At 61.8% G+C, this 25,503-nt stretch overlaps 2 protein-coding genes across 2 annotated transcripts; one reads left to right on the forward strand and one right to left on the reverse strand.

Moving 5' to 3' along the window:
• Positions 1–950: 950 nt before the first annotated feature.
• On the forward strand, positions 951–9,368 carry PDCD1 (programmed cell death 1; the record flags this gene model as incomplete). The annotated part of the gene is made up of 5 exons (XM_082658670.1): positions 951–1,063; positions 7,233–7,592; positions 7,950–8,111; positions 8,736–8,770; positions 9,135–9,368. Exons 1-5 carry the CDS (start codon positions 988–990, stop codon positions 9,366–9,368), a joined length of 867 nt encoding a protein of 288 aa, XP_082514796.1. The 5' UTR covers positions 951–987.
• Positions 9,369–19,845: 10,477 nt separating this feature from the next.
• On the reverse strand, positions 19,846–24,976 carry NEU4 (neuraminidase 4; the record flags this gene model as incomplete). The annotated part of the gene is given in 10 exon segments (XM_082658243.1): positions 19,846–20,225; positions 20,228–20,333; positions 20,335–20,675; positions 20,678–20,812; positions 21,796–21,959; positions 21,961–22,046; positions 22,122–22,324; positions 22,625–22,689; positions 23,718–23,845; positions 24,902–24,976. Coding segments are annotated over 10 exon segments (1,683 nt in total).
• Positions 24,977–25,503: the final 527 nt, after the last annotated feature.

A 25,503-nucleotide genomic window follows, 5' to 3' on the forward strand; every position in this document is an offset into this window, starting at 1 on the left:
AGCCGGAGCTGAACAGCAGCTGTCGGGCGGTTTCAGTCTCTGTCATCTCAGCCGACGAGACCTACGCGTTGCGCCCCTAATATCGGCAGCGTCATTTCTCCTGTTTTCCATTCATTAGAACTAACGCTTAGGGCGAAATGCGGTGAACAATCCAATCACTTCACAAATGTTCCGGCTGTGCGGGGGCGGGGGGGGGGGGGGAGGCGGGTCACGGACCCCAGGACCTCCCCCAGCCTGAGGCAAGTCAGTCCTGGAAGGTGAGGTCTACATTACCCGTCAAGGCCCGGCACTGGAGGGGCTCAGGAAGCTGCTGATAGTGGAAAGATCTGGAAACGCGGCCGCCCCCAGCCCCGACGCCCCTCAGCACAGGGCTAGCAGGGTCACCATGGGGGCAGGGAGGGGCCCAGGACCCTGGGTAGGACCAAAGGGAAAGGGTCTTAGGTGGGCCTGGAGGAAAGGCCCCAGACCCTCACTGCCCACTGGGGGCAGCAGTGTGACCACTGCCCACAGCCCGCCGGGTGGTGGGGGCGGGCAGTAGAGGCCTGGTGGTGCCTGTGGTGCTTCAAACACTGTGGCTCCAGGGACCTAAGCCCAGAGAGGGCAGAGGGACGGCTGGGGAAGGGGAGCAGAGAAGACCCTGCACCACCTCCCAGCGGACCCACAGGCTCCGGAAGAGTCAACAACAAATACAGAGACAAGAATGCCCGGGATGGAGACGCCCCTCCCCCGCAGTGGGAGGAAGGGGGCCAAACCCACCTCCCCCTCCACCTGCCTCCGTCTCTCTGTTTCTCCCTCTCTCTCACCTCGTCTCTGTGCAGAGCATCTCTCTCCCTCCCACCACCAGCTCCCTGCCCAAGGGCAGGAGGAGGAAGGGGGGGCAGGGGCTTGGGGCGTGGCCCTGCGACCTGACCCGGACACGTTCCTTTCCTCCTGCACTTCTGCAAGCAGTGGAGGAGACAGCATGCCGGGCGGGCTGGCGCTCCGGGCATGGGGACCCCGCGGGCACTGTGGCCACTCGTCTGGGCCGTGCTGCAGCTGGGCTGGCAGCCAGGATGGCTCCTAGGTATGTGGGTCGGGACTGGGTGGCGGGGGGTCAGGCTGGGCAAAGACCTCCGGTTCTCAGTCTCTGGCGGGGGTGTGGGGGGAACCAGGCCCCTGAGGCCCAGCACGGCCCCTGGCAGGGCGCTGTGTGGCTTTGGGCAGGTGAAGGGCCCTCTCTGGGCTCTGGCTCCTAACCCACTCCCCTCACCTGGTGGTGAGTCCCTTCCTTGCTTGTGAGCAGGCAGGAGTATCCCAGCTCTTCCTGGGAGTCCCGAGGGACGGGCAAGCTCATGGCCCTCTCCGTAGGATGAAAGGGCTGGGCGGCCAGAGCCCCAGACCTCGGCCCCACTTGTGTTTTCCTGGGGGGAAGGGACTGACTGGTTCCATGAGGGCACAGGCTGGGTGGCCTGGAGATGTTTCTCCAATTATGTCAAAAGTGCAACAGTTCCAGTAAAGACCCATCCCATCGTGGGCCTGGGATGAGCCCCACCTGGGCCTCTGGACGAGCTGCCCTGGAGCACAGTGCCCGGGCACATCTGGGAGCGTCCACAGCAGGTTCTGGAGCGGGTCCCGGCCCCAAGCCCCTCAGTACGGGCTGTCCCCTAGGCAGGCCCTGCAGGCCCATGGCCAAAGCGGTGCTCAGGGAGAGGCCCCTCCTGGCTGCCCTGCCCTCAGCCACTGCGCCCGGTGCTGCCCTGATGGGAAGGGTTCCCCAGCCAGACCTAGGGCCTGTCCTCTAGACCTCGCTGGGCTCAGGGGTCAAGGGCCCTAGAAGGGCCAAGCCGAGGTGAGGCTGCCTGATCCCCACTGGCTGCCAGTCTTGGATTCTGTGCCCAGAGGCCCTCAGTTGTCTCTGCCTAGCCGGGCCTGCTCAGCACCTGCTCAGCGCCCAGGTCGCCCTGCTTTTTCCCCACACCTGGCCTCACTCTCAGGATGGACGGAGGAAACTCACGGCTGCAGTCAGTGGTCCAAGAGCCTGTGGCCAAAAGGTGCCCTGTGCGGAGGCTTGCAGAGCCCAGGCACGGCATGCGGTGGAGACGGGGTGTGGGTGGAGACAGGGTGCGTGTCATCCCGGGAGGAGGAACCAAGGCCCGGGGGTTCGGGAGGCGCTGTGACTTGCCCTCGCCACCCACTCCCCACCAGGGCCCCTTCCCAAAGCAGGGGAAAATCAAAACGTGAAAGGGGCCGGCCTTGAGTTCCAGCTGAAGCCGACACTGGTGAGCTTTGTGCCCTCAGGCAGGTCCCTTAACCTCTCTGAGCTGCGGTTTTCCCACCTGCAGTTTGCTGATAATAATGCCTGCTTTATAGCGTCATGAGAATTCGATCTTATAAGAACTGTCTGGCCCAGCCTATGACACATTTTTTTAAGTCAGATATGTGTTATTTTTTTCAACGTACAAACTTGAAAAATATTTGAAAGATACAGAAAAGTTACCGAAACACAGCAGTGAACACACTCACCCAGAGTCTTCAATTTGGTAACCCTGGCTTTCTGTGTTAGTTTGCTGGGGCCACACCAGGCGGGCGGCTGGAACCACAGAAGCTTATGGGCCGGCGGTTCTGGAGGCTGGAAGTCGGACCTCGGTGTCACAGGGTCCCTTCCTCCCCAGGCTGCGAGTAAGACGTGGTTCCAGGCCTCTCCCAGCTGCAGGCGGTGGTGACGATGCTTGGTGTCCCTCGGCCTGTGGACACGTCACCCCAGCTCTGCTCTGTGTCACACGGCGTCCTCCCGTGTGTGGAGCTGTCCACGCATCCCCTTTTCCCCAGTAAGGACACGGTCGTGTCGGGTTAGGGGCCGCCAACCCCACACCTCATCTCAACGGATCACATCAGCAAAGACCCTGTTCCCAATAAGGTCACATTCCAGGGTGCTGCTGAACGCGGGTATTTGGGGGCCGGCGCAGCCCACAGCCCTCTCCATCCGTGCACTGCTGGTCACCTGAGCGTTAGTCACAGACTCTCCTAACGCCCGGGATGGTGGCTGACGCAGTCCCATAGATCAGATGCCCTTGCGTCCCGAGCCTGCCGTCTGGCTGGGCTCTTTCCCTGACGGAGCCGAGTCCAGACCCTCAGCTTCAGCCGGACGCCACTGTCCTCAGCCTCCTCTGACCTACAGCAGGCATTTTTGTTTGTTTGTTTTTAATCGAATCTCAATTTTATTTTAGATATGGAAATCCTTAGGCGTTTTTGAGGTGTAATCGGCATAGCATTATATTAGTTTCAGGCATACAGTGTATTTGTATTTGTATATATTCCAAAATGATCACCTCAGTAGGCCCAGCTAATATCATCACCATATACAGTTACCAGATTTTTTTCTTGTGAAAAGAACTACCAAGATCCACTTTCCTAGCTACTTTCAAATACGCAACACAGAATTATTAACTCTAGTCACCATGCCGCACATCACACCCCAAGGACTTATTTATTTTATGCCTGGAAGTTTGTACCTTTTGACCACCTTCACCCATTTCCCCAGCCCCTACCTCTGGAAACTGCCGATCTGTTCTCTATATCCATGAGCTCAGTTTTTGTCTCGTTTTGTTTTTTTTGGGTTTTTTTTAGATTCCACATATAAGTGAAATCATACAGTATTTGTCTTTCTCTGCCTGACTTACTTCAGGCAGAGAAAGACAAATATTCTCTAGGTCCATCCAAGCTGTCTCAAGTGGCAAGATTTCATTCTCTTTTATGGCTGAGTAGTATTCCATTGTATATATACCACATCTTCTTTATCCATTCCTCTGTCGATGGGCACTGAGGTCGCTTCTGTATCTCGGCAATTGTAAATAGTGCTGCAGTGAACATTGGGGTGTATATATCTTTTAAATTAATGTTTTCATTTTCTTCAGACAATACTAAGAAGTGAAATTGCTGGATCACATGGTAGTTCTGTGTTTAGTTTTTAAGGAACCTCCGTACTGTTCCAACAGCATCTGTGCCAGTTTCCATTCCCTTTTCTCCATGTCTTCTTCACCACTTGTTATCTCTAGACTTCTTTTTTTTTTTTTTTTTTTTTTTTTTTTTATCTCTAGACTTCTTGACGAGGCCATTCCGACGGGCGTGAGGTGATACCTCATTGTGGTTTTTACTTGCATTTCCCTGATGATCAGTGATGTTGAGCATCTCTCTTTTCATGTGTCTGTTGGCCATCAGCATGTCTTCTTTGGAAAAATGTCTCTTCAGGTCCTCTGCCCACTTTTTAATCAGATTGTTTGTTTTTTTGCTATTAAGTTGTAAGAGTTTTTTATATACTTTGGATATCAACCCCTTATCAGATATATGATTTGCAAGTATTTTCTCCCATTCACTATGCTGCCTTTTCATTTTTTGATGGTGTCCTTTGCTGTGCAGAAGCTTTTTAGCTTGACGTAGCCCCACCTGTCTGTTTCTGCTTTTGTTGCCGCTGCTGGCATTCCTGAAGGAGCCAGGCCAGGTGTGCAAGCACCTGCCACCTGGGAGGTCACAGACATGATGGTCCTTCTTGGGGCACCCATCGGAGACCCGTCATACGGGGTCGCTCCCTCTGGGTCCACTGCAAAGCACGGTGGGGGGGGGGGGGAAGGTGCTCTTCTCCCTTCGGGATGAATCAGAGACCTGAGGTAGGGACCCAGCAGTCCGCTGGGCAATGCTTTCAGCACCCACTGGTGGGTGTTGCCTAAATCAGGTGTTAGATGGTAGCTGTGAAATGTGGTCTCTAAGGCCGCCCTGAGCCCGTGCCAGGCCTCCCTCCACGGGAGCCGGGCCGGTGCCACCTTGGTGCTCACAGTGTGCCCCACACCCAGGCACCCCCCAGGGTCTCTCTCTCCTGACCCTGCTGAGGCTCAGCGGCTCTCTCCTCAACCCAATCCCCAAACAGAAAAACAAGCCTGGAGACCCCTCACTGACATTCCATTATTACATAAATAGACAACATTTAAATTTTCAATTACTCAAACAACATAAGAAAAGATGCACAGACATTCATCCTGCAGGGATAAAGGGGACCCCAGGACTCGGGAAGAAGCTTTGTTAGCATCCCAGGCCAAGGCTGATGTAGAGGGGTGGGGGTCACACAGGAGCCCAGGCCCCATCTGGCTCTCCCACCTGTTCCCAGCGCCATCTCAGCCCTGAGGTCTCCGGCCCCACACTCCCTCTGCTCTGCTTCCCGTGATGCTTCTGGGCTCTCGTTCCAGGGAACCATCTTTCTCCATCTGGGGGGCCTCTGAGCGCCCCGTGAGGGTCCCCCCTGTGGCCCTGCACGCTGGCCGGGCCACCGGGAGCCCCTGACAGCCAGGCACCCTGTGCCTTTGGGGAGGCGGGTGCTTCCTGGTCAGTGTTGGGTCCCGAGCGGCCCCGGGTGATGGGCTGTCCCCTCCCACACTACCCCACGGACACTGCCCTTGACCTGTGTCCCAGGCCGGCCCCCCAGCAGCTGCATCCAGCCCCTGCCTCTGCCCACACTGTGAGGGTCCGGGGGGGCGGGGCGGGGACAGGCATCCAGGTAGGGCTGTGCTGGGGTAGGGGTCTGAGGGGCAGCAGGGAAGCCATGCAGAGAACCAGGCCAGGGACCTACGTAGCCCAGGGTCCCAGCTACTCAGGTCCAGATTCTGTGAGAGCCCCACAGAGAGCAAGCAGGTAGACAAGAGACTCAAATGGCCACCAGTTCAGGCTGGCGAATGGGGGTGGTGGTGAGGGCCTGCACTGAAGACGAGCGGGGCCCCCGTCCATGCAGGGCTCGTCAGCAAAGGTCCCCACAGGCGCTCACGGGGGCCCTGATGGAGGGGCCTGTGCAGGAAGGGAGGCTCCCCAGGGGGCTCACTCGAGGCCTTGGCAGGTGGGAGAGGGGGGTTGGCGTGGACACAGGACGGCTGGGAGCACAGTCCGGGGGGCACCACCCAGAACAGCGGCTCCTGGGGTACCTGTGAGGCGCCCTGGGTCTCCGGACCCAGATGCGGGCTCGCTGCGGGTGGGAGCCCTGGGGTGGGGGGCGCCCAAGGGCCTTGTGCAGAGCAGGACTCTCGGATCCGGTGCACCATCACCACCGCGCGACTTTGACCAAATCTGTGTCCAGCAGGTACCGAAGCGGCGGCAGGGCGGTGGCAGGGGAGCAGATGCGGGCCCCGCGGGGCAGTGGGCCTGGCTGAGAGGGGAGGCCTGGCCGCCCTCAGGCCGCCCCGGCCTCCCCGCTGCCCCCGCCCCGCCTTGCCAGTGGGACGGGCCTCCACAGAGATGCGAAGACAACCGCCAGCCCTGCACAGAGCTGCCCCTCCACAGGGGCTGGGGGTGTCCCCCTCCCTGGAGGAGCGGGCAGGGGGCTGAGGGGGCTGGGTCTTGGGGGGCAGCCTCAGGCCTGCCACTGTGTGCAAATCAGGGGCCACTGCGCAAGCTCCCAGCATGAGCCGTCCGCAGGGGGCTAAAGCACCGGGTGTGGGTTTGGCCACGTGTGGGTCCCAAGCGGGGCCCCTCCCTGCGACCTGGGCCATCACGTCAGCCTGCACTCTGTGTGGGGTGCGGCTGGGCATCTCCTGGGAGGGGCTGCCCCACCCCCAACCCCCCAGCCAGCGAGCTGGGTGTGAGGGCGTGCACACCCGAGCGTGCGCGTGCCAACGTGAGCTGCGTGTGTGTGTCGGCGAGGCGGGCCCCTGCATGTGGCGGGGCATCCCCAGGTGGGGCCTGCAGACAGAGCCCAGGCTCGTCCGCGCTGGCCTCTGGGCACCAGTCCGCAGTCGTGGCACGCCCAGTCAGCAGTGCCCACGGGGGGAGTGGAGGGGGTGCTCCCAGCTCTGAGCTGGTTCTGAGCTGGAGCCTGCCGGGGCTGGGTTCTCCGTGGGACGCCCCCACCAGCCCAGCCCGGCCTCCCAGTTACCCTCCCCCTCCCCCAGCGCAGGGAGCGTGGGGGTCAGGCCTGCGGGGACTGGCAACTGGGACTCAAGGAGGGAGAGGGTGAAGGCCCTTAAACCACCACTGCGGAGGGGGAAAAGCGAGGGCCTGGAGGTCAGAGCCAGATCGCAGCCTGGCCCCAGGTCTCAGTAGAGTCAAAGGACAAAGTCGCACCCCGGAGCGGCCCGTGAGAGGCGAGCACCCGTCCCCAGAAGCACTGCACAACCTTCCCATCGACAGGCCATGGGAGAGTGGGCGGGGAGGGTCTGGTGGGCGGGCTCCATACCCCTTCCGCACACCCGCCCACTGCTCCTCTCTCCACCCCTCAGATGCCCCCAGCAGGCCCTGGAGCCCCCTCACCTTCTCCCCGGCCCGGCTCACTGTGCCCGAGGGGGCGAACGCCACCTTCACCTGCAGCTTCTCCAGCAAGCCCGAGCACTTCGTCCTCAACTGGTACCGCATGAGCCCCAGCAACCAGACAGACAAGCTGGCCGCCTTCCCCGAGGACCGCAGCCAGCCTGGCCGGGACCGGCGCTTCCACGTCACGCCGCTGCCCGGCGGGCGACACTTCCACATGAGCATCATGGCCGCCCAGCGCAATGACAGCGGCATCTACTTCTGTGGGGCCATCTACCTGCCCCCCAAGACGCAGATCAACGAGAGCCGGCCTGCGGAGCTCACGGTGACAGGTGAGGGCGTCGGCGACCCGAGGGCATGGGTGAGCAGGGCGGGGTCTGGGCAGCCAGCAGGAGCAGCCTCAGCCATGGGGCATCGTGGGCAGGGGTTGCCAGGCTCCATTCCAGGGCTCTGTCCCACACCCAGGACCACGGCGACCCACGGCCCTGGCTCTGCATGCCTGGAAGCACCCCCAGACCCACTTGTCCTCGAGGAAGAGGCCGGTGGCAGGCGCCTCTCAGGATGAGCTCGTGCTCGGAAGCTGTGCCGGGGTGCAGGCCGGGGCGAGACTGGTCAGCGCAGGTCTAGGACTCGCAGAGGGCAGGGCCCTGGGTCCCCCGGCTCTGACTCCTGTCCTGTTGCCCCTGCAGAGGGAGTCCTGGAGCTGCCCACAGAGCGCCCCAGCCCCCCACCCAGGACCGAAGGCCAGTTACAGGGCCTGGTCGCCCGTGTCACAAGCGTCCTGCTGGGAGCTCTGCTGCTGGTGCTGCTGACCTGGGTCCTGGCAGCCGTCTTCCTCTGGGCCACTCGGGGTAAGGCCGCGCCAGTCCCCACAGGCGCAGCCCACAGTCTCCCTCCCTTCACCCCTCCCCTGCTCCTACCCCCTCCATGTCCCCCCACAGGGAGGGGCCAGACTGGGCTTCCCAGGGTCTGTGGTCCCCTCACAACCCCTGTGCCTGCTCTCAGGAGGGGTGTGAGGGAGGGGAGTGGGGAGGGCAGCCCCCCCGCAAGGCTGAGTCACCTCAGGCTGCACCTTAGGCTGTAGGACACTGAAAGCTCTTCTAACTGCTGGGCGCCCAAGGTGAAAGCCACAGCCACCGCAGGCCTGGAGACCGCTGAGGACACCCCACCCCTTGAGTGGGGTAGGGGTGCAGCCCAGCTGAGAGCAAAGCCCCTGTGGGAGGTCATCTCTCCAGGGAATCGCTCTTTCCGCCTTTAAATATTTTTGAGAACGTGCAGGGATCACTGATGATGCGCCCGCTGTGTGTGCTGCGCCAGCCGAGCGGGCGCTGCGCACTGGGCTGGGCCGCACGTGAGGCCTGGAAGCCAGGCGGGCCCTGGGGACCAGACAACCCAGGTCCCTTCCCAGGGACCCCTGAGACCCCCGCCACGACAGCAGGGCCTCGGGGCTCCCTGACTCGTGTGCTTCTCTGCAGAGGGCTGCGCGCGCAGGAGCGAAGACCAGCCTCCGGTGAGCGTCCTTCCCTTGGCGGTGCCGTTGCCGCGGCCGCACCTGGGGGGGGGGGGGGCCGGCCTCAGAGCAGCCACGCCCCTCGCGCGCCACCGCTGCGTGTCCGAGGTTGGGTGGCCAGCCCTGCCCTGCTGTGCGCGCGCGATTGAGAGAGAGAGAGAGAGAGAGAGAGAGAGAGAGAGAGAGAGAGAGAGAGAGAGAGAGAGAGAGAGTGTGTGTGTGTGTGTGTGTGTGTGTGTGTGTGTGTGTGTGTGTGTGTGTGTGTGTGTGTGTGTGTGTGTGTGTGTGTGTGTGTGTGTGTGTGTGTGTGTGTGTGTGTCAGCCCCTCGGAGACCGACGACCCGTCCCTTCTTCTCTCCCCAAGAAGGAGGGCTCCTCCACCGGGCCTGCGTGCACCGTGGACTACGGGGAGCTGGACTTCCAGTGGCGAGAGAAGACCCCGGAGCCCCCGGCCCCCTGTGTCCCGGAGCAGACCGAGTACGCCACCATCGTCTTCCCGGGCAGGCCGGGCTCCCCAAGCCGCAGGGCTTCCGCAGACAGCCCGCAGGGGCCCCGGCCACTGAGGACTGAGGACGGACACTGCTCCTGGCCCCTCTGACCGGCTTCCTCGGCTGGCCCGAGTCCTTCAGACCCTCCGCCAAGAGCCAGGGGGGCACCTTCCCTGGAAGAGCACAGAGTGGTAGGGCAGCCCAGGAGGTGAGCCTGTCCAAGGGTGACCACGCCCACCCCTGCCAGCACCTGCCAGCCCTGCCCGGCTCCGTGGGCGGGGGAAGGAGCCTCACCCCGGACTCCAGACCCAGTCTCAGGCTGAGCTGGCCAGAGCCTCCCTCCTACACACGCCAGCTGCCTCCCAGGAGGGCCTGGTGCCTGGACATAGGGGCCCGCGGGTCCTGGTTGGAGACTCCGCCTTGGAGCAGGCCTGGTAGGTCCAGCACGGATCCCTCGTGGGGCGCACGGGGAAATGCACAAGGTCAGGGCTCCCCTGGGGCCTCGTGTTCCCCCAGGCCTGGAAGAGAGCTCCTGGCGGCGGTGGGGCCCCTCCACCCTCACGCGTGCCCAGGCCCGTCATGCAGCCCAGGAAACAGGCAATGAAGGGAGCTGGCGGAGCTGGAGTCACGCCGCCGAGGCCATCCTGGGGGCCCTGGTGTCCCCCGTGTATCCCCACTTCTCCTTGGCGCCCATTCACAGTGCTACTTAAAGGGGCCTCCGCCAGGCCCCCTCCAGGGCACTGGGGCAGGTGCGGGGCCCCCTCGGCAGGGACCCCTCCGACGGAGCCGCCACTCCCTGTGGCCTGCACACAACGTCCAGGGCAGCTGGGTGTGGGGGACTCTGAGGCACGTGTCCCTTCTAGGGGTTCACGCACACTTCCTTGCTCTGTTACACTGTAATTAAAGAGTGATGAAAGCTCTAAGAAAGGCGCCGAGGGATTCCCTGGTGGCGCAGTGGTTGAGAGTCCGCCTGCCAATGCAGGGGACACAGGTTCGTGCCCCCAGTCCGGGAGGATCCCACATGCCGCGGAGCGGCTGGGCCCGTGAGCCATGGCCGCTGAGCCTGCGCGTCCGGAGCCTGTGCTCCGCAACGGGAGAGGCCACAACAGCGAGAGGCCCACGTACCGCAAAAAAAAAAAAAAAAAAATGGCGCCGAGTTTTCCTGCTCACTCATTGGACACCGGCCTGAAGAAGTAGGATGCGCCAGCCTGCCCGGCCTGGCCCTCACTATCCCAGAAACACGCTGGCCCTTCAAGGCCCCTCCTCTCCGTCCCCACCACACTCACGCCCACAGCCTGAAACCCCTCCGTCTTCAGGGGGCCACCGGGCACCGACCCCCAGAAGCCCTCTCCAGGCTCCACGTCCCTGGGTCCCGTAACCCCCTGCCCCCGAACCTGGCACAGGACGTCCCCAACTGAGCAGCTGTGCCTGAATGTCCTGCCCCAGCCCCACGTGTCCCCACACCAGGCCGGCGGGGGGATGGAGTGGGCAGGCGAGCGAGTGGGCTGCCGCAGGCTATGAGTGAGCAGGTGCCAGGCTGCTGGGGGGGCTGGCATCTGTGGGGAAACCCAGTCCCTTCCCCTCTACAAACTGGATGATGGTTCAGTCCCCCAGGGAGGGGATGCACTGCCACCACACAGGTCATCGGCTCTTGTCCCTGACTACCGTGACAGACACCCCCAACCTTGCCCCCCCCCCCCCCCGCAGTGAGCCTCGTCCAAACCCGCAGGTGCCGGGAGCACAGCAGCCCCCACCAGCTCCTCAGCCCTCGAGCTCACACCCTGTGCCTGCCATCCTGGAGACTGACCCAGGCAGAGGGAGAGTCACCGGGTCTGGGACACTGGAGGGAACACTGCTGGTGAATTTTGCAGACGACGCGGGCTTTTGTGCCTGGAAAACCCAGGAGGTTCTGTGGGGAAACTGCTATGGCAACAGGAAAATCTAGTCCAGGAGCAGCTGTAAGATTAACATCCCGAAATAAATGGCTTCCGTACATCCAACGGTAACCACTTAGAAGAAAAAGTGATAGCGAATATTCCGCCTATGACAGCAACAGAAAAGATTGTGTTCAAGGTGTAGATTCAGTGAGAAGAGCACGAACCCGCAGGAGAGCAGAGTACCGGCGTGGCCTGGTGATCTGGGGAGGATGCCTCGACGCCATCGAGACGTCAGTTCTTCCTAATTCTACAAATTTAATACGATCCCTGTGAAAACCACATTTCTGCAACCGTAAAGTTCATCTGGAAAAATAAACAGGCAAGTAACAGCCAAGAAAACCAGGAAAGGAAAGTGAAAGAAGAGCAGCTTTATCAGATCTAATACTGATGATCATTAAAACAGTGGCGTTAGCACATGAAAAGGCAGGAAGAGAGCCAATGAGTGGGGAACCATAGACTTCCTAGGTGGTGCTGGGACAGCACAGCTATTTGGAAAGTATAGTAAGGTAGATGCATCCCTCCTACCCTGTGCTTGCATCAATCCCAACCCTATGAGACACAGGAGAAAAACCTACCAGACCTTCACAGGGATGCCGGCTCACCCTAGGTGCCATGGAAGAGAAGATGGGGAAATTCAGCTGTGTAAATTGGGGAAAACCCTGTAGCACATCAAAAACATCATCACGAGCAGACTGGGGAAGGAATTTGCAATATCACGCAGAAGGGTAACGCTCCAATTATAGAAAGGTCTAAAGTCGGGGAGACAGCAAGGGCAGAGTTGCAATGGAAAAGCGAGCCAGAGAAATGACGGACTGTTCACGCACATGCCTCCCACATGTTATGTGCACACATATCCTTTAAACAGGGAAAGGATGCTTATTTTCACTCAAAATAAGGAAACTGCAGATCACAGCCACACCTATTCACCAGCCAACTCGGAAAGCTTGACTACACCCTGGGCGAGGATGCTGGGAAGCCGCTGCTTAGCACTTAGTGGAGCATTTGCCCTTCACTCCTGAGCCCCCACCTGTGCAACACCTCCCGGGGGTACCAGCAGAAACGGGAAGCACGCGGGGTTCACTGTGCTGGACCTGATGGCTGAAGGTAGGGAGGCCCCGGGGTGGCAGGAGAAGGGGCCCCGCCCGGACTCTGGGTGAACTGGCTCCTGGGCGGCCGCCAGCCCTCAGGTGTGTGCAGGAGGGATGGAGACACTCGGCCCCGGAGCACGGAACCAGGTTGGGGTCCGGTCAAGAGACAAGTGGGCAATCTGAGCATCAAACCTGCCAAAATTAACATGAAAAATCTAATTGATTCACACACTCTGAGCAAGTTTAAAAGACCACGAGCTCATACTGATACTGGAAAAATTTTTTTAAGATGAAAGATCAGGGAGGGAAGGAAGTGGCCTCGGGTGTGCTGGCAGTGCCGGCCGCCCTGGCAGCCGCGCTCAGATAAGAAGTGAGACCGAGAGCGACACTCAGCACTTTGCATCCGCCTTCCCGTAAGGCGGCCCCTGCCACCTGCCGCCTGTCGCCTCTCACTTTTTCCGTTCCCCTGCTCTGCCCCAGCCGCGTGTGTCACCGGCCTGGGGGGGCATCGCGCCCACCCCCCCGCCCACACCCGTTCCAGCGGGTCAGTCTCTGCATCAGCGTCTGTGCATGTCACGGAGCCACAGCGTCGGGGAAGGGGGAGAGGGGGAGGGCGGGTCTCAAGGCTCCCTGCTCCCAGCCTGAGACCCCGGCAGCCCACCAGGTTCCAGGTGCTCCCTAGCCGAGCCCCACCTGGCAGCCCCTCTGCCCAGCAGAACACCCCCTCGGGCCACCTGTGCCCTCCCGGTCCCTGGCTGCTGTGCGGGGAAGTGGGGGTGGCCAGACACCTCACCATAGGAGTCCGAGGTCCCACAAGGCCTGCGGGAAGGGAGGGGGGCGCTGTGGCCAAGGCCAAGGCCAAGGCCTCCTGGCAGCAGAGCTCAGGTCTCAAAGTGAGCCCAGCCTTGGGAACAGGGAAGCGGGCCTGCTGTGCGGCGCCTGGGCTCTCAGCCCTTGTGGGTTGGTGGTCTGATGTGGACGGATGTCCCTATGGTCTGAGTGAGGTTCCTGAGTGTTTGGAGACTTCAGAATGTGGGGACCCCCCTGTGAGTGACCAAGGCGGTGCAGGGGACCCTTCCCGGGGGTCCTGTACCTCGACCCGGTCGGGCTGCCCCATCCGCTGGGGGGTGGCCTGTGTTCCTGGCTCCTGAGCCCACGACTTGGGTGGGCAGGGGTGGCGGGGGCTCCCCACAGCCCTTGCCTCCCGCGGTTTGGGGTGCCATGGGCTTGCCGCAGGTCAGGGCCGCCTCTGAGAGCCACTTTAGGGGAAAGATGTGTCACCTCCCCATAGCCCTGCTTCTCGGGCCCCGTTATCTGAGCATCACAAGGCGCTCGGCTGCTGGGCCCTCGGGCGGGAAGAGGCTCCGGGCCAAGGCACCCACACGTCCAGGCAGATGGCGCCCAGCCTCACATCCGCCCCGAGGGGCGCCGGCCCCCGGTGGCTTGCCCAGTGGGCACAGAGCCACATCTAAGAGCCCCCAGCCGTTTTGACTTCTCCCAGCCAGGGGTCCCAGTGGGGGTCGTAGCGCCTCTAGATTCAGCTCCTGTTGGTCCTTTGGGCAAAATGGGGCTGGCCCAAGGGCATGGCCTGAGGGCGGGGCCTGAGGGCGGGGGGCGGGGCCTCAGGCACGCGTGTACCAGCGTCCCACCGACCCACCGACCCACGGCGGCAAAATCCATGATTGTTTTTTGTTTTTATCTCGGTCTGAATTCCGAAAATATACTATCAAATGCTATTATTCAGCCATTTAAAACATTAACTAATTAATTTACAAAATTCTGTCCATACACATTCATAGCAGCATTATTCACAGTAGCCACAAGATGGAAGCAACCCGCGTCCATCAACTGATGAAGGATAAACAGAATGTGGTCCGTCCATATGACAGAATATTATTCAGCCTCAAAAAGGAAGGAAATTCTGAGTCATGCTACACTGCGAATGAACCTTAAGGACATGATGGTCAGTGAAATAAGCCAGACACAAGGGGATGGACACCTATGATTCCCTTATATGAGGTACTTAGGTAGTCAAATCATACAGAAAGTAGAATGGAGGGTGCCAACAGCTGGGGACGAGGGGTTGGGAAGTTAGTGTTCAGTGGGGACAGTGTCAGTTTAGGAAGATGAAAATGGGGCTGGGGTAGAGAATGGTCATTGCCACAGCTGTGGCAAGTCAGAGAGGCTGGAGAGCCAGGCGAGCTGATGCTGCAGCTGGAATCTGAGCTGTCAAGGGCAGAATCCCCTCTTCCTCAGGGAAGCTCAGCCTTTTCTCATAAGGCCTTCAACTGGTTGGGGGAGGCCCCCACGTTATAAAGGATAACGTGCTTTACTCAAAGTCTGCAGATTTAAATGTTAATCTCATCTAAAAATAGCTCTGTGGGCAGCTTCCCTCCTTCCCACCTTCCAAACACTCTTGAGAGACGGCACAGGGTTTGCAGACTAAAGAAGACCACGGCCCCGCCCCACCCCACGTTCATCACGGTTTTATTCTCGGTGCCGCTCTGAGCGCACAGAACCTCTCCCTTCTTCCCTGTTACAGACACTGCCCGGGAAGGACCCCGGCCACCAGCCCCCCCACGCCCCTCCCCTGTGGGTCCACACCAGGACAGATGCAAGCACAAGCTCACGGTCACCTGGGGAGGGCAGGACGGGCCGCTGTGCACCCATCAAACTGGAAAAACGAAAAAGGCAAACAGCGTGCAAGAAAACAGCCTTCTCACTTGTATGGATAGCTTGTGAATTACTGCTCCTTTTAAGAAAATAGTCTGCTGTTATCGACTAGAATAAAACACTGCAGAGAGTCTTGCTCAGTCACCCCACAGTTGAGAATCCATCCCGCAGAAATCGGTCTTGGTTTGTAAAGACAGATGTTAAAAGATGTGCACTGCAGCTTTGGTTGCAGTGCAATAATAATGATAATAATAGAAGCCATCTGAATGTCCCCAGCAAGGAAATGTTGGCTGGTCCATGTACATCGATGCTCTAGAACACATCGTGCAGTTACTAAGAAAGCATGAGCTAGGATGTGAGTCTTGAAAGACATCTGTGTTGTTGTCTGGACTCCACAGGAAATGGACCCCAGGATGGAGGTTGGCAGCTGGGGGCATTGGGGTGAGGGAAGTGGCCGTGAGCCACACCAGACCACAGCGACGAGCCTCGCCCGCAGGGCATGCGGCCCGGCCAAGCACTGCTGCACTCGGGCGGTCAGCTGCAGGACCACAGTCATGCGACTATTTCACCCTGGTGCAAAGGGAAACACGTCCATGTATGTTCCCATTTATTTCCTCTTGTATGAACCGTGGGAGGGGAGCAGGCTGCTGTCACATTTAGGGGCAGAATGGGGTGGGCCGAGACTCTGGGTTGACTAATTAAAACAAGCACTTGTGGCCACTGAAATTGTTTTAATGACACACAGCGGAAAACATTCAAAAGACTCAATGTGGGAGCCACCAAATGGACTGCAAGTTGGTCTCTACCCCGAACTGTGGGATCAGCACAGGCCGCTGAGCCTCAACTTCCACATCTGGGAAATGGACATAATACCTGCTTCACAGGGGCTTTGACTTATTAAAGGGAATGGAGTGCACAAAGCATGTGACACACAGGAGACCTTCTGTTGAGTATTTTGTCCTTTCCCCTCTGCGCACACACAGAAACGGAGCACAGTACTGAGGCAGAGAGAGGGACGGAGGAGAGAGACAGCGCGGAGGAGGGAGGGAGGGAGACCCAGAGAGACAGAGACAGAGGGAGATGGGGGAGGGAGGGAGGGAGGAAAAGCCAGATAGACAGACAGAAAAACAGGACAGAGACAGAGAGACATGGGGGGAGGGAGGGAGGGAGGGAAAGCTAGACAGACAGAGAGACATAAAGACAGACAGAGACAGACAGAGACAGAGGAGGGAGGCGATGACTGCAGCCAATCAGTCACAGCAAAGACAGAATTAGTGAGCTGGAAGAAAAGTCTAAGAGTGAAGCACAGAGACAGAAAATGATGGAAAACACACGGAAGAGAGTAAGAAGCATCCAGTGAGAATGGTAGCGTTCAGGAACGCGGGTCCCAGAAACCCTGGAACGGGATTAGGCAGCCAGTGTCGCCTGTTGGCGTCTCCCGTGGCCACTGGAACTAACTTGCTGACAGCAGCACAAACTCATCCCCCTTCAGCTCTGAAACGGGTCTCACTGTGCTAAAGTCACGGTGTCCACGGGGCCGGTTCCTTTTGGAGGCCCCGGGGGAGAATCCGCTCGCTGCCTTTTCCAGATTCCAGGGGTCACTGCATCCCTTGGTTCCAGGCCCCTCACCCATCCTCAAGCCCAGCATCGTAACACCGGCTCTCCCCTCTGACCCTCTGTCCCCCTTCTAAGTGCCAGCCCACCCAGATAACCCAGGACGATCCACCATCACAAGACCCTTAACTTAATCACGGCTGCGAGGTCCCTTTCTCACGAAGATCACACACTCACAGGTTCCGGGGGTTAGGACGCCGACACCTTCGGGAGCCTGTATTCTGTCTACCAGACATCACGTCTGTTTCACATTTCCTTGGAGGTCCTGCCAGTCCAGTAAAACAAGGAAAGGAAACAAAAGGAACAGCATTGGAGAGGATACAACGCAACGGGCAGTCTGCACTAGACTGTTTGCAGTGCAATAATAGTAATAATTATTATTGTTAGAACCCCCAGCAAGGCCCGACCCGGCCTGGGGAAAGCACCACAGGCGCACGGCAGAGGCTGGGGAAATGCCCAGGGGCTGGTCCATCACGTTGGACCCGAGGAAGGAAGGAGGAGGCTGGGAGAGCCCAGGGCCATCCCAGAGGGCCTGGGGGGTCAGATCAGCCTGTGGGGCAGTGGGAGGAGGGGGCAGAGGAGCGGCTCCTGTGGGTCAGGCTGGGCCGCACCTGAGGACCAGTGGCCCCGGAGGCTGGACAGTGGGGCACTGCTCGAGGTACAGTCACCCAGGACCAGGGAAGCCAGGGCCACAGGCCCCAGCAAGGTTGACCCCTGCAGGCCAGCAGCTGGTTCCAGCCCCGGAGAGCGGGGAGGGCCTTCCCTAGCTCAGCTGCCCCCACAGCAGCAAGCACCAGGTGCCCTGAGCCCTCGGGGACCAGCCAGAGCAGGTGCAGGTGGCGACAGGCCTCGGGGGTGGGTGAGGACGGTTTTAGGAGGGGGCCCGAGCTGCCCTGAGCCCAGGGACTCTCCCCACAGCCTCCCTCCCTGCCTGGGGGTGGGTCACACCTGGGGAAGCCCTAACCCAGAGCCCTCAGCCGCGGCCTAGACCATGAGGAACCAGGATGGGGCCCCGAGGAAGCCACAGTTCTGGGATGGACCCAGTCACCGAAGGCCGGCTCTGCTCGCTTCGGAGACCTCACTCCACGGCTGGCCTGCGTGGGGTGCTCAATGGAGGGGACTCGCCCCGGCCCGCTGGGAGCCCCGTGGTGGGAGGAGCCTGCCCAGGATGCAGGTGCAGGAGTGAGAGGCTGGCGCCTGCCTGCCGTGCCCACCAGGACTCCAGCCGGTGTCACAGTCCCCACACACGGACAGCCGGGACCTGCCCTGGCTGGCGCTGGCCCTCCCCCAGGTGGGCCAGCAGCGCTTTCCCGAAGTTCCACAAACAGGGCAGCCTGAGTAACAGGTGTCTGTCCCCTCCCAGTTCTGGAGCCAGAAGCCCCACGTCAAGGAGTCCCAGGGCCGCGCTTCCTCCCCAGGATCCAGGGAGGGTCCTCCTGCCTCTTCCCTTCTGGGGGCTCCAGGTGTCCGTGGGCCTGTGGGCACGTCCCTCCAGTCCCGGGTTCCATCTTCACATGACTTCTCCCTGACGGCCCTTTTCTCTTATAAGGACACTCACTCCTGCCTGACTTAGAACCCAGCCTAACCCAGGATGGTCTCCTCTCAATCCTAACCTTAATTACATCTGCAAAGACCCTACTTCCAAACAGGTCACAATCTGAGGTTCCAGGTGGAATTCAGGGCACAATAATCACCCAGTCTGGAAGTGAGCACAGGACACTGCCGTACACACCTGTGACCTCTGGGCCTCTGGAAAGCCCCACCTGCCCGTCTTTGCTGGTTTCTGTGGCTTAAACCTGAAAACAGAAGAGCGGACTCAAGCCACTGCCCAAAAGCCCCAGGTAGAAGGGCTGTCCTTACGGGGGACTGAGGCGGCCTGGAGGTGGGGGGGGGGTGCCTGGAGCCCAGTGGTGACCCCTGAAAGGTGGCCACTCCTGCAGGGACGGCTGACAGTGAAGGAGAGCAATAAGGGGGGGGGGGTGGTCTCCCAGCTCCCAGGGGACTGGCTGTTCTGAGTTCCCTGGGGACCCTTGGGCCTCCACTGCTCAGAGCCTTCCTGCACGTCCCCACCCTTGGGGAAGACCGTGTAAGATGTCATGCTGTTCCGGAATCCAGGCTAAGGAGGTGATAGAAACTGGGGCCATCCAGGGACACCCCAGAGATGCTCATCCCGCATGACCAGCACCTGGGGAGACTGACCAGCCCCAGAAGGTCGCCCTGCAGGGTCCTCATCATGGAGCACCGGGGCCGTCAACAGAGCTGCTGGGGAGGGTGATAACGTGCTAAAATGAAGTCATATGTTTTTAAAAAGAATTTCTTCAAGGAATCAGAAAGAAATGCCAAAAAGATCATCATATTTGTGGTGGGCAGAAGGATACGTGTGGGTCACTTTTTTCTTTATAGTTTTATACATTTCCCAGATTTTCTACAATGAACACATTTTATTTTTATAACCAGAAAGAAGATGTTACAAAGAAGAGGAAATAAGAAGGTGCTTCCACGAGGGCACAGAGGGCCGGTCCTGGGAGGTGACCCATCCAGGGAGGGCAGCCACCGCGCTCCCCACCGGCCCCGCCGGCCGGCAGTGCAGACCAGGCACATCTGGGGCTGCCGCGCAGAGAAGGCTTTGCCTGTCCCCCTGCCCCATGGCTGGCAGCCCCCAGCACTGGAGAGTCTAGCTAAGGGGGGCAGACCCCACAGTGACGTGGCTAGAGCACTGGGGACCCTCCCCAGGCTTCGACGTGGAAAGAACTGAGGAGAGACAGCCCTGGACAGACACGCAGGATCCCTTTATTTCTTGTTCATAAGCCAGAAAAAAGCCAGCAGAGCAAGAGGAAAGAGGAAAATGGTACAGGCGACTAAGCACCGCGGGCTAAGCAAAGGATCCCGGTGCCACGCTCCCACCGCCACACGCCCCAGCCCCTGCTGTCGGCCTTGGGAGGGGGCAGGGTGGGCCATGCAGGGCCAGCCGCCCGTCCACCCTGGGCCATCCAGGCCACCCTCCCTTCCGGCTGTACACCTCCTTCCTAAAGACCAGCCCTGCTTGGAGACTGTTACAACTGAGCTTCTGTGAAATTCAATGAGGTCCCACACAAACACTCACCCTCACGAACCTCCTTGGAGAAGCCAAGGAGCAAAGGCGCCTCTCCAGGATGGAGCCCCATACAGGCCTGGGGTCACAGACGCCCCCACCCCGCCACCTCCCAGCATCCTCCGCCCCTGCTCCCCTCCCCGCTCCTCTTGGGCACCCGGGGCCAGGCCTGGCCAGAGGCCCATCAGGAGGGCCAGCAGCGCCCCAGAGGCTTGTCCCCAAGGCTGGGATGCCCAGTGCCCGCCCCAACGTTCCCCAGGACCTCCTGCAGGGAGAACATGCAGAAGGAGATCTCCTCATAGGAGACCCCGGTCCCACTCGCGTACAGACAGGCGAAGGTCAGGGCTCTCTCGGGGGTGGGCCTGATGGACGCCAGGTCAGAGTAGCCACTGGGGCCCTCGTGGATCGCCCAGGGCTCCGGGCAGCTGTGGGGGTCCAGGGGCGACCGGCTCAGGCAGATGCCCATGTGCAGCTCTGCCCTGCGCCCCACCGGGTGGGAATACAGCAGCCATGTGGGGCTCTGAGACAAGGCCGAGGCGGGACCGGGAGCTCGGGGGTCCAGGTCCCCCTGTTCCCCCCAAGCCCAGGCCCTGGGCCGGGCTCACCGGAGCCATCCCCACATCCCTCCGTCCCACCCAGCCCCCCGCCCCCTCGGGTATCTCCAGCACCCTCCTTCCTCTGGGGGTTCCTGGGGCCCAGGGCAGAGGTGTGGATGGTGGAGGGTGTTCCTGGTACCCATGGTGCATCCCTCATTCTCCGGCCTGCTGGAGGGCGGGGCCGGAAAGCCCACAATGCTGCCCTGGCAGCCCCCGGCGGCCCCAGCCAGGGCGAGCACCAGCTCCCCAGGCAGGAAGGAGGCGCCCTTGTCTACACTGAGCACCTGCATGTGGCTGCCCAGAGGGCTCCAGGCACTGCAGTAGAGGATGCCACCAGCCTGCCCCCTGTCCCCCACCGCCAACTGGCCCTCACCCGAGCGCAGGTTGGGCACGAGGCCCCCGTGGTGCCAGGTGCGGAGAAGGAGTGGGGGCCAGTCCCGCAGATCTCACCAAAGCACTCTCGCCGGTCCACGCGGTACATGTAGGCCGGCACCAGCAGGCGGCCCGAGCACAGCCGGATGCCATGGCTGGAGCCGACGGCAAACGTGGCCCAGTCTGCAGGGAGGAGGGGCTGCTGGTCCCCCCGATGGCAGCACCACCACCCTGGGGGACGGGGAAGACGGGGGCCAGCACCACCACCCTGGGGGACGGGGAGGACGGGGGCCAGTACCCGGGTTAGGGGACAGCTCAGGGGGCAGCCATCGGCTCACTGTGCCCCCACCGTCCACTCCTTCCGGCCACCCCCAGGCTGTACAAGCCTCCTGGGCCATTAGCAGGAGCCACGAGCCCAGGCAGGCCGCTGGGCCAGGATCTCAGCGGGTGAGCGGAAGGCCAGCCCCCAAGTGTGCGTGCTGTCCAGGCAGAGGGGCAGCTGAGGGCGGGAGGGTCTGGGCAGCCCCTCCTGGCAATGGGCTCGAGTCCCCTGGGGTGGGGTCCACACCAGCAGATAGCTCTTTAGATCCACTGTGCCCTGTCTGGGTCTCAGAGCCTGCCCCACCCCTCTGTTTAGCTCCTACCTGCCAGGGCCTAGGTGACCCCTGGGTCAGCTTCCACATGCCAGGGTCGGAGTGGCCCCGAGGGCAGTTGGTGGTCAGGCCCTCGGGGAAGGGGCAGCGAGAGCAGAGGGAAAGCTCTGGTGTCAAGCCGACCTACCCAGCTGCAACCCTGGGCTGAGCGCCGGGGGAGGGGTGAGAAGGAAGAAGAGGAAGGGGTAAAAGAGGGGACCCACCGGGGGTTTGGGGCCAGAAGGGACCTCAGCGCTCAGACAGAGACAGGTTCGGGAAGATGACAGAGCCTGCTGGGCACGGGACTGAGGTCTTCCGGGGACAGGATGGGGGCGGCCCACCAAACGGCGTCGGTGGCGCTTAGGCTGGGTGCGGAGTGAGGCAGGAGCTCCAGCCAGGCCCCCCTCCGCCGCCAGGGTGCAGACCCCTCCGCGGTGCAGAATCCCATTCCCCGCCCCGCGAGACCCCCTCCCTGCTCGGACCCCGCTTCCCCCCACCCCACCCCCGCGCCCTGCAGAGCGGGCGCCCACCTACCCTGCTCGGCGCCGCCCACCGCCTCCGCCGTGAGGTCCCGCGCGCCACCCCAGCTGCGCCCCGCGTCCCGGCTGGTCACGCCGCAGAGGTGCGCGGCGTTCTCGCCCGCAGCGATCTGCGCGGCCTCGCGGGTGCGGCCGCGCACGGCGATGAAGAGTAAGACTGGCCGTGCGCGCGACGTGCACCGGGCAGGGGTCCCTGGAGCGGTGCTCGTCCAGGACCGCTGTCCCCACCACGCCCGTGGTGCCGCACTGCGGGGAGGGGGCCAAGCCTCAGTCCCCAGCCCTTCCGCGCGGCGCGGCCCCCGCCGCCCACCCCGGGCTCACCCGCACGGAGCCCCCAGCCAGCATGCCGGTCCTCTGCATCAGGCGGTGGGCGTGGGCGTCGTCGGGGCTCAGCCGCTGCTCCGCGAAGGCCAGCAGGGTGGGCCCGGGGGGCACGGGCAGCAGTGAGGGCACGCGGTACGTCAGGCCGGCCCTCTCGCCCTGGAAGAGCACGGTCCACGCGGGGACACGCAGGGCCCCATGCTCTGCGGGCGCGGGCCCAGGACCCCAGAGTCAGCGGGGTCCCTCCAGATGGGCAAGGGTTTTCTGCGGGTGCAGGCGCCGTGCCCCTGCCCTGGCCCAGCCCGCCTTCCTGTGCCCACCCGGAGACCACCCTGTCCCAGGGCCCCTCACCCCCGTCCAGGGTGGTCCCTCCCCAACGGCTATTGCACCTCAAATGTCTGGAATCTGCGCCTTGCGCCTCTCAGCACGGCCCACGGAGAGGGAACTGGTTGGTGACAGGAGCGGGGTAGCCTGGCCAGAGCCCCTCGACCCTGTGCACCCACGTGCTGGGGACTTGCGGTCATCACAGAGCCTGCCCGGCAGGAGGCTGCCAGGGGACCCCAAGGCTCTGGACAAGGAGGGGTTCAGTGTCCCCAAGCAGGGGCCCCACAACCACAGGAGCCGTGCAAACAGACACACAGAAAAGGACACAGAAAGACACGAAACACGGAAACATGGGAGACACAGAGGAAGACACGCTCACATGTGCTGCACGCAGATGCCAGGCTTCCGCTGCCATCACCCTCTCAGACCTGGGGTCCTGGGGGTGGCCAGGAGACGTTTAGAGGGTTGCCTGCTGACCCAAGGGGGGCCCAGCAGCTCTCCTGCAGATAAGGTCCTGAACTCCAGGCCCAGTGGGACATTTGCGAGGTGGGGGACCCGCCGCCCTGCCGCCCGGGCTCCTAAGCAAGGCTGGGGGACGTGGGGAAGCCCAGCAGAGCCACCCTACCTATGGGGTACCCCAAACAGCTCACACGTGTACCCCAAGAGAGCTAGGGGCGGTACAAGCCAGTGGGGCAACAAGAGGGACCCCAAGGAGGCCAGAGAGGTCACCGCCCTGCCGTCCAGCCCCTGCCCCTTCCAAGCAGAAAGGAACCAAGTGTGGGGTGGGGGGTTTAGTCTGCAGTAGGGGTTAGGGGTTTGAACTTGAAAAGCAGCGGCTCCCACACAGTGATGGGAGGAAGATGAGCACCCTCCACGACGGAGCCCCCCAGAAGCGGGAGCACACACACGAGAGAAGCCAGGCTGGGGGACAGGGCATGGAGGCTGGGTGCGCTTCTCAGAGCTGAGAGCTAAGAGGGGAGGGGCGGGGTGAGACCACAAGCCAGGCACCAGGAGCGCCCCAGCAGGAGGGAGCGTCGCAGGGTTCAGCCACCATGAAGAAGGCCACAGCCCAGGCCCCACGAAGCCTGGCTCCCTAAACCTTGGCTGGTCGCCCAGCCCCCTCGCCCACAGGCCCAGGTTCCTGCAGGGGTGACGGAGCGTGGCCTGGGCGGCCTTTCTGGGGTGGGGTCACCTGAGGGAGGCTCAAAGGGCGGGGCCTCAGGTGTGGGTGCACTGGGGGCACACACAGTCTGCAATCCGCCGACCCCCTACCGGGGGTCCCGTTCTGATTCGCACAAAGGTGGGCTGGCCAAGCCCCCACCCAGGGATGGCAGTGAGTCTGCTCCCCGCAGCGCAGTGGGGTCCAGGGGCTGCGACCGGAACCGGAGGTGTCTGAGCAGCTGAGGGCCAGATGCGGCGGTAACCAGACAGGGTGCTGGGGGGAGGGGAGTCCCTGTACAGCGAGGCCGGCGCACATCAAAGGACACAGTCGGGATGGAGAGAGTGGGGTGACAGGAATGAATGCACACATACGCCTCCATGCCTGAGGTCCCCCGAACAGACAGACACAGCCACCTCTGCCCAGGACCGCCTTCTCCTGGGAGGCTCCCTGGGGCAGTGCACTAGCCCCACCACGCTGCCCCCTGAGCCCAGCAGACCCCTGCCCAACGCCAGGTCCGCCCACCCCACCATGCCTCTGGGGCCTCTGAGAGCAGCTTCCCGTGTCCTGGAAGCCCTGGGCCCTCACCCCCGCTCTGCATCCAAAGAGCAATTGTGCCCAAGCAGGAAGCAGGTGCAGGTGCCTCATGTCCCTCCAGGCTGAATGGACACAAATGGGACACTCTCTGCATTTGGTTTGCTCTGCAGGGCCCAGGACCGCCAGCAGCTGGTGCCAGAAGCAGAAGGGGGCTCAGGTCCAGCCCCCACTGTGGGACGGGGCAGCAGGGATGGAGGCCTGCAGGATGCAGGAGGATGCAGCTAGCTGGGCTGTCTGCTCACTGCGCACAGTGGGACGGGCTGCCGGGTACTAAGAGCACCTGCGCCCGGGCCGGGCCCTGCTGCAGAGCCCCAGAGCCTCGGGGGGGCCCTCAATCTAAGAGGGAGAGCAGGCCTCCCAGGCTGCTGGCCCTGCCCAGCTGGGCCAGTGCAGCAGGTTCCAGGGCTTTGGCTCGACCAGGATGGCCGTAACCCAGCGTTCAGGGGAGTCAGCACCCGTAAGTCTCCATGCCCATCTACCCTCCCCAGCGTGGCCCTCCCCAGGTGATGCAACACAGAAGGGGAACCGAGTCCTGGAGAGGAGATGGGACCTCCAAGACAGTCTGGTCCCCTGGCCCTGGACCCAGGCAAGTTACTGGGGGTCATTCTGCCCCAGCAGGGGCCTGCCCCGAACTCCTGCAGCCGGTCCTGTCTGGGCTCCGCCCTGGAGCACGAGCCAGCCCAAGTCACCTGCCCCACACCCTCTGGGCCAGCACGTTTGTCCCGTGGGCCTGCTGGCGCTGGGCACACTCAGCCTGCGGGGCTATGAAACGCATGCATACGAAGGGCACAAGCCCTTTGCACACAAGATGGGCAGACTTGGCTGTGTCACCTCAGGATGGGTCTCCAGCCTAACCCGGGTGTCCTGTGCCCTGTCCCGGGCAAGGACTCAATTCAGACACTTCTGCCTGGTGAAGCGTCACCTATGGGCCCAAGTGCTCATGCTTGTTGGGGCGGGGCCCCGACACCCAGCCTACACTTACCCCATCCTCTAAATCTACCCCGAGGCCCTGCAGGAAGTCGTCCCATTGCGGGGGGCCCATGTGGCAACTCTGGCTGAGGGCCCTCCGTCCACAAGCCCATTGCCCTCAGGCCAAAGAGAGGCAGGTCCTGGCCCCCGAGGGCCAGGGATATAGGTGAGCAGGGAGGGGCCTCACCGGGCCCCGCAGAGCTGGCTGCAGGGCAGCTGCAGGAGTGCTTGCCTCTCCGACCCACTCACGGGCAGAGACAAGGGCCCACTCTGTGGCCGGGAGCTGCGAGCTGGCACAGCCCCAGGGCTGTGTCAGGATCCAGGACCGTCCCG

The sequence above is a fragment of the Grampus griseus genome (genome assembly GCF_964374135.1).
Source record: "Grampus griseus genome assembly, chromosome: 7".
Lineage (NCBI taxonomy): Eukaryota > Metazoa > Chordata > Mammalia > Artiodactyla > Delphinidae > Grampus > Grampus griseus.